The sequence below is a fragment of the Betta splendens genome, chromosome 9, assembly GCF_900634795.4.
Source record: "Betta splendens chromosome 9, fBetSpl5.4, whole genome shotgun sequence".
Classification (NCBI taxonomy): Eukaryota; Metazoa; Chordata; class Actinopteri; order Anabantiformes; family Osphronemidae; genus Betta; species Betta splendens.
Window position 1 is genome coordinate 26,811,150 of NC_040889.2, and position 14,164 is coordinate 26,825,313.

Sequence of the window (14,164 nt, forward strand, 5' to 3'; positions counted from 1 at the left end):
AACTGCAGTAACAGAGACCACTGACTAAATATAGCTGCAAATGGAAACTCAGTACTGATGCTGTCAATACAGCGTTTTAAAGGCCATGAATTTAATGTTGCAAAGTTTTAGTGCCATTATTTTGCATTAAGTTAAACATAAAAACTTTTCTCATAAAGTTGTTGTAGTAGAGGATTGTGAAATTTAAGGTAGGCTGTAGTTTATGTGCATGTTCGTCACTTAAACCTCCGCTGCGACGTGAGCTTCTTTCCACGGCGGCGCGTCTACCCTAAAGTTCGGACTATGAGCGCACTGTTTTTTCTCGCCTTCTCTTTTGACGGAGGAAGAAGCAGCGACTAATGACGGAGACGCCAGACACGTGAAAACCAGGTTAAGATATCAATTACTACAGTATTTTCTTCCAAGATCAGTGCATTTACTACCGCGGTGAAGTAAGTTTGACGTTGGACATTCAACAGACATTCGACCGAAAGTACCTCCAGACAAGCGATCCGCGTTTCGTGTTCGCTACGCGGACACAGAACGAGACCGCTCGGCACATGAAGACGTTGACTTAGGGTCCGTCGATAAATTATTTGGATTTTCAACAAATTAATAATTCAATAGCGTCCAAACCATATGACCTACTGATTCAAAACCTGCTCCAACCTATGTGACTACATGTCCTTCACAGGGAACAACCATTTATATGAGGAAATATTCATGTTGCATATTTTTCTATAATATTTTAGTATAAATATTACTGTAATTTTTCAATACCATCCACACCATATGACCTACTGGTTCAAAACCTGCTCAAAACTGTGTGTCTACATGTCCTTCACAGGGCACAACCCTTTTTATGAGGATAAAATCATCTTTCATATTTTTCTATAATATTTTATTATAAATATTACTGTAATATTTCAATACCGTCCACACCATATGACCTACTACCTCTGTCTGGAGGTACTTTCGGTCGAATGTCTGTTGAATGTCCAGCGTCAAACTAACTTCATCGCGGTAGTGCTTGCCTGGAGACAATCTTGCCTGTTTTGGACCTTCTCAAAATAGTACATCACCGTTCCTTTGCAGTTCTACTTAGTACTCCATGGACTACTACCACAACAAATGTGAATTTATTTTTTTGATGATTAATAGATCAATTACACATTAGACTGTTTAAATGCATTGTGAAAGTAAACGTGTTTATTGTGGCCTGATAAACGATCACACAGAATCACACTGGTAGCGTTACTAGAACATACTCATCCTATGGACCCCAGAGCCTATTTCCCCCCACACATTAGAACCCTGCAGGCCTTTACCGAGGTCTGTAATTAACGTCTGAGAGAAGCACTAGTTTAACGTTTGCGCAACTGCATCACCTCCGCAAATCACGAGAGTAACGTCACACTTCATACACATGAATATGAGCCGTCAGGTCTGTCTGATCATTAAATATAATTAAAGTCATCAGTCAGTAGACTAGCTTGTTGCTTCTTATGGAGCTTTCAGGATCTGCTGGGCCACGTCAAAGGACTGCGACAACCTCCTTGTTCATTAGCCAATCAGAGCGTAGAGGCAGATTAAGGTCACATTATTTTACTTGTAAATTTACCCACTGCTTTATGAACTATTCAATTTGACCGCAATCACAGACCTGTACGCTCCATGTAAATGATTGTTGTCTAAGATAAATCCTTTTCTGTTCTTCAGCAGTGGCATCATGGCAGCTGCAGCATCAGGTGAGTCCAGCCAAGAAACCAGGTCATTTAGCATCTCATTTAGAACATCCATTTAACAGCTCACTGAAGTGTCAAAATGAACCAGAATCAGTCTGAATCCTTAAAGGTAGAAAAGAAACACTGCTCAGTTCAAATATCTTACTCTGTTTCGTCTGACTGATTAGTGGCTTGTTTGTAACTTTACATGAACATTAGCTTTCACATAAATCTGCTTCTGTTTCACATGCATCTTTAAATCTGTGTAGTTTCTGGGTATTTTATGTGTTATAGACAGCAGGGTCATGCACAGTCAGGGCAGTTATAAACCTCAAAATTATTTTAATGTATTTAACTCTATTTGAATATATAGAAGTGTCCTTCATCCAGTCACATTCAGGTGATTGTCAAACAATTATCTTACCTGTAACTGCCTGATCTGACTGATGATCCCTCACTGTCTGATTCTTCCTGCAATCTCATTATTACTGATACTACTTTATTTAGGCCCTGGCCGTTTGGCGTTGCTCTCCTGAAGCCCAGGTGATGGTTCAATCCCTCAGATCAGAAGGGCAAGTTGCCAAAACTAACCTTGCCAGTAATCAACCGCAAATTCTTAAACTGTATAAATCCAGATGAATTTCATTTCTGGATCTCTTTAAAACTTAAAGAATCCACTGATAAAAGACTGAGATAAAACATAACGTGATGATCAGCAGGAAGAGACACAGACACAGACAGGAATGAGTTGGATGAGACCAAGATCAACTTCCACCAAAGGAGAAAAAGAATGAAGGTTCTGATGGTCACATCATACCAGCTCACCTGTAAAGAAAGGTGGAGGTCCGTTCAGCCCTCGCTGCTTCTGGAACGAACCAACTCATCTCTGTTGATGGCAAAACATGTAGAGACACTTCAAACGCATCCCTTGATGTGTTTCCTTCCACAGGCACTGACCATGAAGAAACCAGGAAACGCAGAAACAGCCTTGATTTTCTTCCGCCTTGAGTCAAACTGGACAGAATTAGAACAGTTAGATCATTTTTTCGATCAATGACGTTCGCTCAGAATGCCCAGAACCAATGACAGTATTAATCTACAGCATGAATCAAACCTTTGTCTCCAGTGCGTGAGCTGAGCGTGGTGCTGCTGGGGAACAGCTGGCCTCTGAGGAGGCAGGTGGGGAACGTGCTGCTGGGAGAGACTGTGTTTGACGCTCATGAAGCTCCAGGTCACTGTCTGAGGGTCAGTGGACCCATAGAGGAGAAAAAGATGGTGGTCGTCATCACCCCAGACCTGCTGCATCCTGACGTCTCTGAGGACAAACTGACTCAACTTGTAGAACACTGTGCTCCAGGACCTCACGTGTTCCTGCTGGTTCTGCAGCCTGAAGACCTGACTGAGCCTCAGTCTGAGAGGCTTCGGTCCGTCCTTCAACGGTTTGGGGATGGATCATTTGCTCGTTCACTGGCTCTGATATCGGCATCCGGAGAAGAGAGCGACCTGCAGCGTCGCCTGATCACAGACCTGAAGAACAGATGTAGACACAGTTTGGTTTGGAAGGAAGAACATCAACGTCCAGAGCTGTTGGAGATCATGGAGCAAACAGTGAAGGAGAACGATGCAGACAGTGAAAGTCTGGAACAAGGAGAAGCAGCCGATGTTGGAACCACTGGTGAGTTTAACAGTATGTTAATGAGACAAATGAAGCTCAGAGAAGATGGAAGATTGAGCTGAGGTTGGTTTGTGTTGTTTTACAGGAGGTTTCTGGAATTTTGGACGTAAATGTGAGTAAACGCCTTGTTACCGAATGCAGTAATAAATAAAGATCAAGCAGATGAACTGTGATCAATAGTTTGTGTTTTAACAGGGTTCGCCCCTATAACGTCATACATCCCATCATCAGTGAAGAGAACAACTCCTCAGTGTAAGAATAAAAATAAGAATAAGAATAAGAATAAGAATAAGAATAAGAATAAGAATAAGAAAACCTTTAATAGTCCCGCAGTGGGGAAATTACCTCTCACAACAGCAGTACAGATGAGCAAGAATACAGGTACAGAACAGTTTGTGTTGGCAACACACTAGAAAGGTAAACTTAAATAAGTGAAGAAAGTAATAAATAGAAGTAAGAGGACAGGAGCTGTTGTGACCAGCAGCCAGCTCGACCGGCGCCGGAGAAAAAAAAAAAAAAAAAGTACAGTCACTGTGTAAACTCAGTCAGTGGGTTGGATGGAAACAAGCAGCTGTGTCTGTTTCGCTGCTCTGATGTTGACGGAAATGATCAGCATTAGAACAGAATAAATACATTCATCTATGTGTGTAAAGCTGTGTTTTCATATATGTTGGAAACGTTAGTTTGTGTCAAATGAACTCAACAAATAATTGTCTCAAAACAACAAACTACTATAACAAAATAAAATTCATCTTTTGGTGCTGCTCGCTGCTACGTGTCCTGTTGAAACAAATGGTTTTCTCCTGTGTTTCAGTTTCTGACCTCAGGATTGTGTTGGTGGGAAAAAGTGAAGAGAAAATAATAAGCCTCTGTAACTTCATCATTGGAAATCAAGTTTTTCATCCAAAACTACCCTCATTCAGACCATCATCGTGTGTAGCTGTCTGTGGAAACTGGAGAGGAAAATCAGTAACTGTGGTCCAAACCCTGGATCTGTTCAGTTTGTCTGAGGCGGCGCTGAGAGAACAGGTGAAGAGCTGCACCAGACGTTGTTCACCAGGACCAAATGTTCTGCTGCTCTTAGTGAAACCATCTGAGTTTAAGAAACAGGACCATTCCAAACTGAAGCTCATCCTCAGTTTGTTTGGTCAAAATGCTATAAAACACTCAATAATCATCACAACAGGCAAGAAGGAAGAAGCTGGATTCACTGAGCTGCTCCAGGAATGTGGAGGACGACGATACGACATGTCAGACAAAGACCATCAACGGCTGATGGAGCTGATCCAGAAAACTGCTGATGAGAACAGAGGAACCATCCTCACCTTTACTGAAGAGACCACAAGACCAGAACCTGACCCATTCACACCAGTTCTGAACCTCGTTCTGCTGGGTAGCAGAACTAGGCCCGCAGCCGAGGCCATTCTGGGTCAGACTGCGCTGGGTTCAGCCTCCAGCTCCTCCCACTGTGTCAAACGTCAGGGAGAGGTGTGTGGACGTCGGGTTTCTCTGGTGGAGCTGCCTGCGTTGTCTGGAAAAGCTCCGGAGACGGTGATGGAGGAGTCGTTCAGGTGCGTCTCCCTCTGTGACCCTGAGGGCGTCCATGCCTTCCTCCTGGTCCTGCCTGTGGCTCCCCTCACTGATGAAGACAAGGCAGAGCTAGAGAGCATCCAGAACACGTTCAGCCCTGGAGTCAATGCCTTCACCATGATCCTGTTCACTGTGGAATCACATCCACATCCAGCTGTTGGTGACGGAGACGTCCAGGAGCTGAGTCAGAGATGTGGAGGAAGACGCTTTATTCTCAACCTCAGGGACAAGCAGCAGATCCCTGAGCTGATGGAAGCTGTGGAGAAGATAAGACAGGCCACAGATAAACCGTCAAGCTATACAACAGCCTTGTTTGCACATACGCACGTTAACAAAATCTCCAGGCTACAGGCTGAACTCGATAAGCTGAGATCTGGAAACATGAATTGTAAGTGTTTTTTTAGAGTATTTTTCTTTGTTCACAATCATTTTTATTTACCGTGCAATAACCCTTCAATGACCTCATACTCACTCTAACTGTACTGTGCCAACACGAACTGTTCTGTCGCTGTATTCTCACTAATCTGTACTACTGTTGTGAGAAGTAATTTCCCCACTGCGGGACTATTAAAGGTTTTCTTATCTTATCTTATCTTATTGTTAACAGAGGCAGAAACGTAGCAACTGTTGATTTGAACTCTTGTTTTGTTGTTGCAGGTGATGAAGAGGAACAGAACCCAGAGTCTCTGAGGATTGTGCTGATAGGGAAGACTGGCAGTGGAAAGAGCTCCTCAGGAAACACTATCCTAGGAAGGAGAGAGTTTAAATCCATGACAAGTCAAACATCAGTCACCAAAGAATGTCAGAAAGCTCAGGGTGAGGTGGACGGTCGTCCTGTGGTTGTGGTCGACACTCCTGGTCTGTTTGACACCACTTTATCCAATGAAGAGGTTAACGAGGAGCTGCTTAAATGCATCAGTCTCTTGGCTCCAGGGCCACACGTCTTCCTGTTGGTGGTACAGATTGGTCGATTCACACCAGAGGAGCAGAAGACCTTAAAACTTATTAAAGACAGTTTTGGAAACAGTTCAGAAAAGTTCACCATCGTTCTTTTAACTGGAAAAGATAAACTGGACAATGATCAAGTGTCCGTTGATGAGTACATGATGGAAGGACATGATTCCTTCAAGAAGTTGATCGCTGACTGTGGAGGAAGATTTCATGTGTTTAATAACTGTGATAAACAAAACCGTGAACAAGTCACTGAGCTGATGAACAAGATCGACACCATGGTGAAGAAAAATGGAGGCAGCTGCTTCACCAACCAGATGCTGCAAGAGGCTGAAGCAGCGATAAAGAAAGAAGTGGAGAGAATCCTGAAGGAGAAAGAAGAAGAGATGCAGAGAGAAAAGGAAGAACTGGAAAGGAAACTAAAAATAACAGCCGAGGAACAAAAAGCACAAATTGAACATGAGAGAAAACTGAAAGACAGAGAACTTAAAGATTTAAAGGAAAACATTGACAGGGAGCGTGCAGAGAGAAAGAGTGAACAGGAGAAGAGAGAAGCTGAAGAGAAAGAAAGGAAAACTCAAGAAGAACATCAGCAACAGGAGTGGAAAGAAAAACTAGAAGCCTTAAAGAAACAGGTCAAATCTGAATCAGAGCTGGAGGAACGAAGGGAGGCGATTAGAAAAGAGCAAGAGGAGTGGGAGAAAAAACAAAGAGACTGGTGGGAAGAACGAAAACTAGAAGATGAACGCAGACAACAGAAGGAGAAAGAACTTAAAGACCTTGTGGAACAATATGCTCAAGAGAAGGAAGAATCTGAGAGGAAAAGAAAAGAAGAGGATGAAATACGAAAGCAACAGGAGGAAAAGGAGCGAAAAGAACTGGAGGAGACATATAAGATGAAACTGGAGAAGATGAGAAAGACTTATGAAGAGGAGGCCAGGAGGCAGGCTGAAGACCACAATGAATTTAAAGTCAAATACAGAAACGATCTAGCAGCTATGAAGCAGGAGCACAAGACACGCCTGAAAGACAAAGATGAAAAGTACGACCTGTTGAAGGCACTTTCCCTTTATAATACACAACAACACAGGAAGGAGATCAATGATTTTGTGAGATGTGTGAGTAAAAACAGTAAAAACCTGAAAACCATCAAAGACCTGTTGACAACACATGAAAACCGAATGAAGAAGGCAACAGATGAAGCAGAAAAAGAAAACCTGCAGATGATTCACCAAAGAGAAATGAGTGACATGATAGAAGATCTTCTGATTGAAACTGAGACAAAATCTTTTTGTGGCATTATGTGAGATAAACATTTTTTATTTGAAACTAAACGTTTGGAAGTGGTCAGATTACATTTAAAACGTGTCTCTCATTGACTTTTGATATTGACTTGATTTATTTAAACACCACAAGCTGATGTGAAATCAGTAAAGACTGTTGAGCTGAAGAGCTGATTTTTTAAGTTGTTGTTTATGGTCCAAACATTATCTGCTGGACAAATCTTGCGTTTTGTTGTGGACATGCCACAGCACAGTTAAAGCATGTTTGAATTTGGTCTGTGGACATGACCTAGAGGCCCAGGGATAAAGAGAAGAAGGACGTGTGGGAGCTGAGTCCTCAGGACCTGAAGGAGATCATGGAGGAGCTGCCTGCGTTGTCTGGAAAAGCTCCGGAGACGGTGATGGAGGAGTCGTTCAGGTGAGAGGCACATCCACATCCAGCTGTTGGTGATGGAGACGTCCAGGAGCTGAGTCAGAGATGTGGAGGAAGACGCTTTATTCTCAACCTCAGGGACAAGCAGCAGATCCCTGAGCTGATGGAAGCTGTGGAGAAGATAAGACAGTTAAAGGATCCAGATGCTTCACCAAGGACTAGTTCACCAGAGCTCAGGTGGAGAAAGTCACAAACCTGAGCTGCAGGATCTGAAAAAGAAGCTGCAACGTGAAGCACAACAACAGACACGAGAGCATCTCCAGATGGTTGTGATAGAGCGCGACTGGAAACACTCTGCTGGCCTTAACAGATTTTACATTAAAATCTAGTCAGAAGGAAGTGATCAAGGAGGATTGAGGAGAAATCGATGGACGAGAGTGGAGCAAGAAACTGGAAGCTTTGAAAAAAAGACAAGGAAGGAAAAGGATCAAAGGAAAGTGTTGATGAAACTGGAGCAAAGTAGAGAAGAGATGAGGAAGCAGCGAGGGAAGTGGGAGCAACGAAGTGCGAGTTCAGTGCTCTTCACTTGGTTCCTGGTTAATCTTGTTACTGATGCTTTTTCACCACATCTGTGATCAGGTTCACAGGTTTTCAGTTAATAACTGATCATTTTAGATTTAATCAACCATGTTCATCAATCTGCTACTGTATATCCAAATTCTTTCTATTGTACTGTACAGCGTCCACAAGTCCATGAATCCACATTTTACATATTGGACAGGAGGTGATGTTAAGTCTTCGTCGACCATCGATACACTTAGGTGACACAACCTGAATCTTATCATGATCCTACTCCATCTATCAGTAACTAGACCCAGAGACTGTCTTCAAGCCTCTCTCCTCAGGCTCCATCAAGCACCAACGATAACAGTTGTAAGATCTGCATGCGGACGCAATAAAGAAAGAGAAGACTTTCCGTTGGACCCAAAGTTCTGAATTGGACACCAGAACCTTCAGGCATCACGAAACTGACATTGTTGTGTTTAGTGGACAATACACTTTCATTTGAAGTGACTTTGGACTTTGTGCGATCTTTATTAATAATTAACTTACTGATGTTATGATTGGAGCAATCCTTTGGTAAAAAGATGTAAAAGATTTAAATAATTGTTACATGTTTATTGTGTTATGATGTAATGAAACTCTGAGCTTCATGGAAAAAGGAAAGTATAGTTTAGTCCAAATTTAGGATTATTTTAAATAGGATAGTTTAACAAAATAGGCAAGAGGCGGAACTTCTTCCTGTGTCTTCAGTTCAGTGACGCCCGAGGTATTTAGTGAGTGGAAAACTTTATTCCAGTCAAATTCCACCTTCTTGGCAACTTCCTTAACTTCCTCTCTTTAATCTTAGTCAAACTTTCTTTATCTTTTCTTAATTTTTGTAACTCTTTGTAGATCTTTATCCAATAACTGTGATTGTTATTACGCATTTTTATTGAAGTAGTCTAAAGTTAACAACTTCGGTTCCAGTCATTTTTACCTCTTGCTGAAAACTGACCTCACATGTAAAGCTTCCTACTGCTTTGAACAGGCAGGATTAATGTCTCTCTCGACTTCACTGAGAATGCTGGCGTTTCCTCCAAGCGCTAAAGAAAACTTCCAGATTCACTAATAACTTTTAGGGATCTAGAGGTTAGGAACGAATGCTCTTATCTCCTGCCCAAATTCATCACACTCTTAGGTATTAGGTTAATTCATCTGTTCATTTAAAGTGTTCATTTCCATCGTCACACACACAGTTTCATCAAGATCTTTTTATCTGTTTATTCATTCCTGGTTTCATATTTACTGTTCATTCTTTAATTTTTGTATCTGCATATTTTCATATCCATTTGTTGATATATTCTGTAGTATTAGTATAATAAAATATTAAAAAGATCTGGTTTTGTGTTCATTGTTCTTGGACAAAGGTCACAGACACTGCGAGAAGAACTCATAACAGCGCACTCTGGCCTCGGCTGCTGTCTCTGTGGCTGCTGCAGCTCTGCCTGGGGGGCTCTGTGTGGGCGGCTTGGGTCGCAACACCTGCCCTCCTGGAACTGAAGGTGTGTGGGCTCCCTGGCTGCTGGGATTCCTTCCTCTGCTTGCTGGATGGGCATAGTGGCCGAGCTCATGACATCACCCTGGCTTCCACAAGTGGCATTGTTCATGCACCAACGTCTGCCTCACCCTTTGGGTGAACAATGTTAAGCTACAGTTTTACTAACCTTGTAGTAGGACACTCAACACCTGAGCTGATAATCTTGCAGTGTCCTTGTCTTGTCTTTTTCTGAGCACCCTGATCTGCTATTCTGGAATAACATTTTTGAACATGGAGCTAATCAACTGGTCATTCAGCGCATTGGACAAAATGTTTTTACAAAGGAAAGAATCTCCGGGAGAACCACTCTGCCCCTTGGGGACTTTTGTCTCCGCTCCGTGCGGGACGCGTGGGATTCCTGGTGCCCCGTGTGTCTGGAGCCTCTGTCCATCGAGGATGCAGAGGATCTATTCATATTTTGGACACTTTGATAACAGGGCTACTCATGATTGGCTTTGGTGGTGCCCTGCTTTATCGGAAGATTGGAAAGATTGCAAAATCTGCGGCCGGCTCATTGGCGTGTCAACCGGCCGTGGAGCTGCAAACTGTCTCCAAGAGACTGAGGGATAACATCTGCAGACAGACTGAACACTTGGTTACTATGGTGACAGCCTTGTCTGACAGGCTTGAGGAGATCTCACGGGTGACCCATGGTCCCACAAGAGGCGATGAAGCCCTGAGTTCTGACAGATTGGAGTATTGATCTAGACAAATTAGTCATGGATTGTTAAATGTATTAGAATTGGCTGTGTATTACTCTGTCCCTTCTCTCTCACCCCTCCCTTCCCGGGTCCAATCTAGCTCACCAGCTGTGCCTCTGTCTATCCTCTTTCCCTTGTGTGGCTCCCATCAAGGACAACTGTTGGACTGACCTGTAAACATCTTGGTCGGCCTCGGTCATACTTCTATAAACAACACCTCACTACACTGATGCAGATACACCCCCAGCCCCCCACCCCACCTTACAGTCTCACTGTCTGCTCTCCGACCTTATCTATCTGTCCTGATGAACCCAAGAAAAAATCCCAGCAAGGTTTCCACTTGTACTGAGGTGCCACTGTATGTGCGTGTGTTTTATTGTTTGTACTGCAATTGCTTCCACTGTCGGACTAGCGCCGGTCAAGCTGGCTGTTGATGGGAATTTCCCCGCTGTGGGACTAATAAATGCATTCTATTCTATTCTACTCTAAACAGGCTTTCTAAACCCAACTTTAAGTATTACTGATACTTACTGTATCACTACCAATATCAATAATGTTTGAATATGGAAGTTGTGATGTTGTAAGTGATGGCTATTATTAAGTAGTATGGGATATTTATAACAATGCATATGTGTATGTATATGATATGTATATGTTTGTATGAGTATGTGCACACACCTTAACACTATTATTGGTATTAGTATTAATCTCCAAGGTAAACCACAGTACATCAGTTTAGTTATGAATGTGTTAGCCTAAGGTACATCCCAGCTTATTTATTATGCACCGATTGTTTACTTAACAGATTTGCTTGGTTTCAGCAACTGGTTGCACAGCCAACACACACCCTAAAGCAGAAACTCAACCTGTCCACCAACACAGAAACATCACACATATTTAGGATTAGCTAAATAAAACTAAACCATTAATCAAGAACTCATGACATTAGATTTGGTTTTATCAAGGTAAAATTATTATTGATAATAATAATTCATCTATTAAATTGATATCAGATGTTTAATTAGGACCTGCGATGGGCTGGCGACCTGTCAAGGGTGTACCCTGCCTCTCGCCCATAGCCAGCTGGGATAGGCTCCAGCACCCCCACTACCCCACATACTGTAAAGGATTAAGCGGTATGGAAAATGGATGGATGGATGGATGTTTAATTAGATTAATTGAAGATGGTTCTGTCACAGTCTGGGTTTTCGTCTCACATTTCCTGTATTATTTTGGTAAAACGTCCGGTTTCTGTTCCGTCATGTTTCTGTTCTGCTTTATGTTTTAATCATGTGATCACACAGCTATTTTCAATCCGGTCTTTAGTTCAGTATATAGCCACCAGCACTTACCTTTGTTCCCTGCCAGATCGTAGACTTGGTTCCGTTTCCGTACTCTGTATACTTGCCTGCCTGGTCACAGTTCTACCATCTCTTGGATTCTCCCTGTCGGTACCGTAGCCTGAATGTGTTCCTGTGTTTGACGTCCCACCTGTTTTACCTTCCGCCTGCCTGCTGTTTTGTACCTTCGCTGATCTGCTTTTCTGGTAATGACCTCCGCCTGTACCTGACCTGTGAAAACAATAAAAACTGTGTCTATCTAAACCTGCGAGTCTCCCTGAGCTGTGCATGTGGTCCTCCATCCTCGTTCACACACTGACCGTGACTGGTTCAGCAAAAAGACCTGGTGCTCCAACTTTGAGGAATATTAATGTTTCTGCATATACAGTACAATTGACAGCAAAGATACAGTGAAATATACTTCATGATGTGATTAGGTTTATTGGATACAGGGTGTTAATAAATGATGATGTGAAAAAGCTATAAAGCTTTAATGGAAGGAAGCTGCAGGAAAACCTATCTGAAAAATGGCTTTTTGAAAGAAATGCCGTGTTTGGCTTTTTAGGATGATACTGTATGTGGGGTGCCCCCCACGATGCGACTGGTGACCTGTCCAGGGTGAACCCCCCCTCTGGCCTGTAGTTAGCTGGGAGAGGCTCCAGCACCCCCGCGACCCAGCATGGGAATAAGTGGTAGAAAATGAATGGATGAATGTTGGGTGCTGGTGTGGGGTTATTCCCCTTGTTTTGTGTGCTTTTTGGTTCTGAAAACACTTTATCATATTAATTTCTATAGAATTTGTTTGTTTGAACATGTTTCCTTGCTAGTAAAGCACTGTTAGAACAGACAGGACGTTTCATTATGTGTGGTTCTGGAATCCACTGTGTAAAGGTCCGTCTGTGCTCTGTGCCCAGAGCTGTGATGTAGTCCAGCGGGTCAGACATCTGCTCCAGGCTCTTACTGATGAACCAGAGCCAAGGAACCGTCCTGCTCTCTATGCGGTTGACGCTGACGAGAACCACCAGCTCCCTGTGCAGCAGGTCGACTGAGACCGGTCCATGTCCAAAACGTCACTTCACTTGCTGCCTTGAGGCCGACTGCGCTTCCTCAGAGGTGGGTCGGTGGCGGGTGGAGCCAGGTCATTAATGTCAAACAGGAGCTCAAGATGAAAAAATATGCACATACATGTACACCTTTTTTAAATGTTCAATGCTGCTTCTATTTTTGAAGTACTGTGAAAATCTGAAATGTATATTGGTAACTGATAACAAATTTGAACTGCTTATGTAGAATCCATTTATTGCTTTTTCTCACCCTCAGCCGTGCTAATGTGAAGGCGACTACAGTCTTTCTTGCTAATTGCTGGTCTTCCCTTCCTGCTGTTTCTCTCAGATTCATGAGATCATGGAGGAGTGCTGGGACAATGATCCCAGCTTGCGTCCGTCCTTCAAGGAGCTCGCTCTGCGCATCGACCTGTTCAGAGACAGTAAGGAGTTTTAAAATCACCAAAGTGACCTGCTTCTTCTCAGCCAAGATGCTCTTAACATTACAATGCTGGCCTTTGTGAGGCAAAGGGACAAACGGCCAAAACTAAGGTCCTCCTGCCGAGTGCCATTTTGGTGGAGCAGTTTGTGGCTGAAGTGTTGTTTTAAATAAGGACCGGCTCAAAAACTCCAGCCAAGGTGCCTTTAAGTCGGCACTCAACCCCCAATGACGCAGTTTAATGGGCAGAAAACGGAGGCTGGGATGCGTCGAAGCGTTGCTGACAAAGAGTAAACGCACCATGAGACGTGAGGGGATGAGGTTTTCACTGTCAAACAAGTGGTGTGTGCGTGTGTGAATGCAAGGTGTGTCTATGTAAACAGCTAGCAGGGCTAGCTCTCACCTAGATTTATAGGACTGGGTGTTTTTTTATGTCTGTGTATATACCTACAATATATTAATGTACATATCTATGGAAAAAGATTTCTAATTTTATAAAAATGAAAATAAAGTAAAAACTATATTTCAACTGCCAGCGAAATGTCAGTGTAAATGAAGTACATACAAAGTGATTTAAAATCCGTTATTGTTTTGTTTTCATTGTGAGAGATGTGAAAATTAAAGAAGTCCAACATCTTTATTGACCACTAAGTTATTTTGTATAATTCGTATTCATAACTGTTCAGCTGTTACTGTTGCTCTTTTGATAATGACCTCTCAAACAAGAAGTTGGATTTTGGTCACTGGACGTTGTAAATGTCCACGGTTAGATTACTTTCCCCTCACTATAACTAATCCACAAGATTTGAACTTTCCAGATGTTGGTTTACAGCCACTGTCGTTTGATGTATTTTAAAAAGAGGTTTTGAAACGTTTCAAGTATTTTTAGTGTGTTCACTCTGAAATACACCTGGAATTCAGACAAT

At 42.6% G+C, this 14,164-nt stretch overlaps 1 protein-coding gene and 1 long non-coding RNA gene across 3 annotated transcripts; both read left to right on the top strand.

Annotated features, from left to right (window-relative positions):
- Positions 1–116: 116 nt before the first annotated feature.
- On the top strand, positions 117–9,513 carry LOC114863190 (GTPase IMAP family member 8-like). 2 transcript variants are annotated; one of them, XM_055511288.1, is made up of 7 exons: positions 117–369; positions 1,699–1,727; positions 2,830–3,378; positions 3,464–3,490; positions 3,574–3,630; positions 4,193–5,356; positions 5,626–9,513. In XM_055511288.1, exons 2-7 carry the CDS (start codon positions 1,709–1,711, stop codon positions 7,224–7,226), a joined length of 3,417 nt encoding a protein of 1,138 aa, XP_055367263.1. In that variant the 5' UTR covers positions 117–369; positions 1,699–1,708; the 3' UTR covers positions 7,227–9,513. The 2 variants fall into 2 exon arrangements, with proteins under 2 accessions (XP_055367263.1, XP_029019904.3); XM_029164071.3 differs by lacking the exon at positions 3,574–3,630 and having other exon boundaries at positions 119–369.
- A 3,246-nt stretch (positions 9,514–12,759) lies between these two features.
- On the top strand, positions 12,760–13,878 carry LOC129604545 (uncharacterized). Its single transcript, XR_008695536.1, has 2 exons — positions 12,760–12,869; positions 13,149–13,878. It is a non-coding gene; the product is annotated as an uncharacterized LOC129604545 (long non-coding RNA).
- The last annotated feature ends 286 nt before the right edge of the window (positions 13,879–14,164 follow it).

Excerpts from the sequence above, each read along its gene's own strand:
- LOC114863190 (XM_055511288.1), top strand. Across the intron at positions 3,491-3,573 it reads CTGGAATTTTGGACGTAAAT|GGTTCGCCCCTATAACGTCA; the intron begins GTGAGTAAACGC and ends GTGTTTTAACAG. Across the intron at positions 5,357-5,625 it reads GAGATCTGGAAACATGAATT|GTGATGAAGAGGAACAGAAC; the intron begins GTAAGTGTTTTT and ends TTGTTGTTGCAG.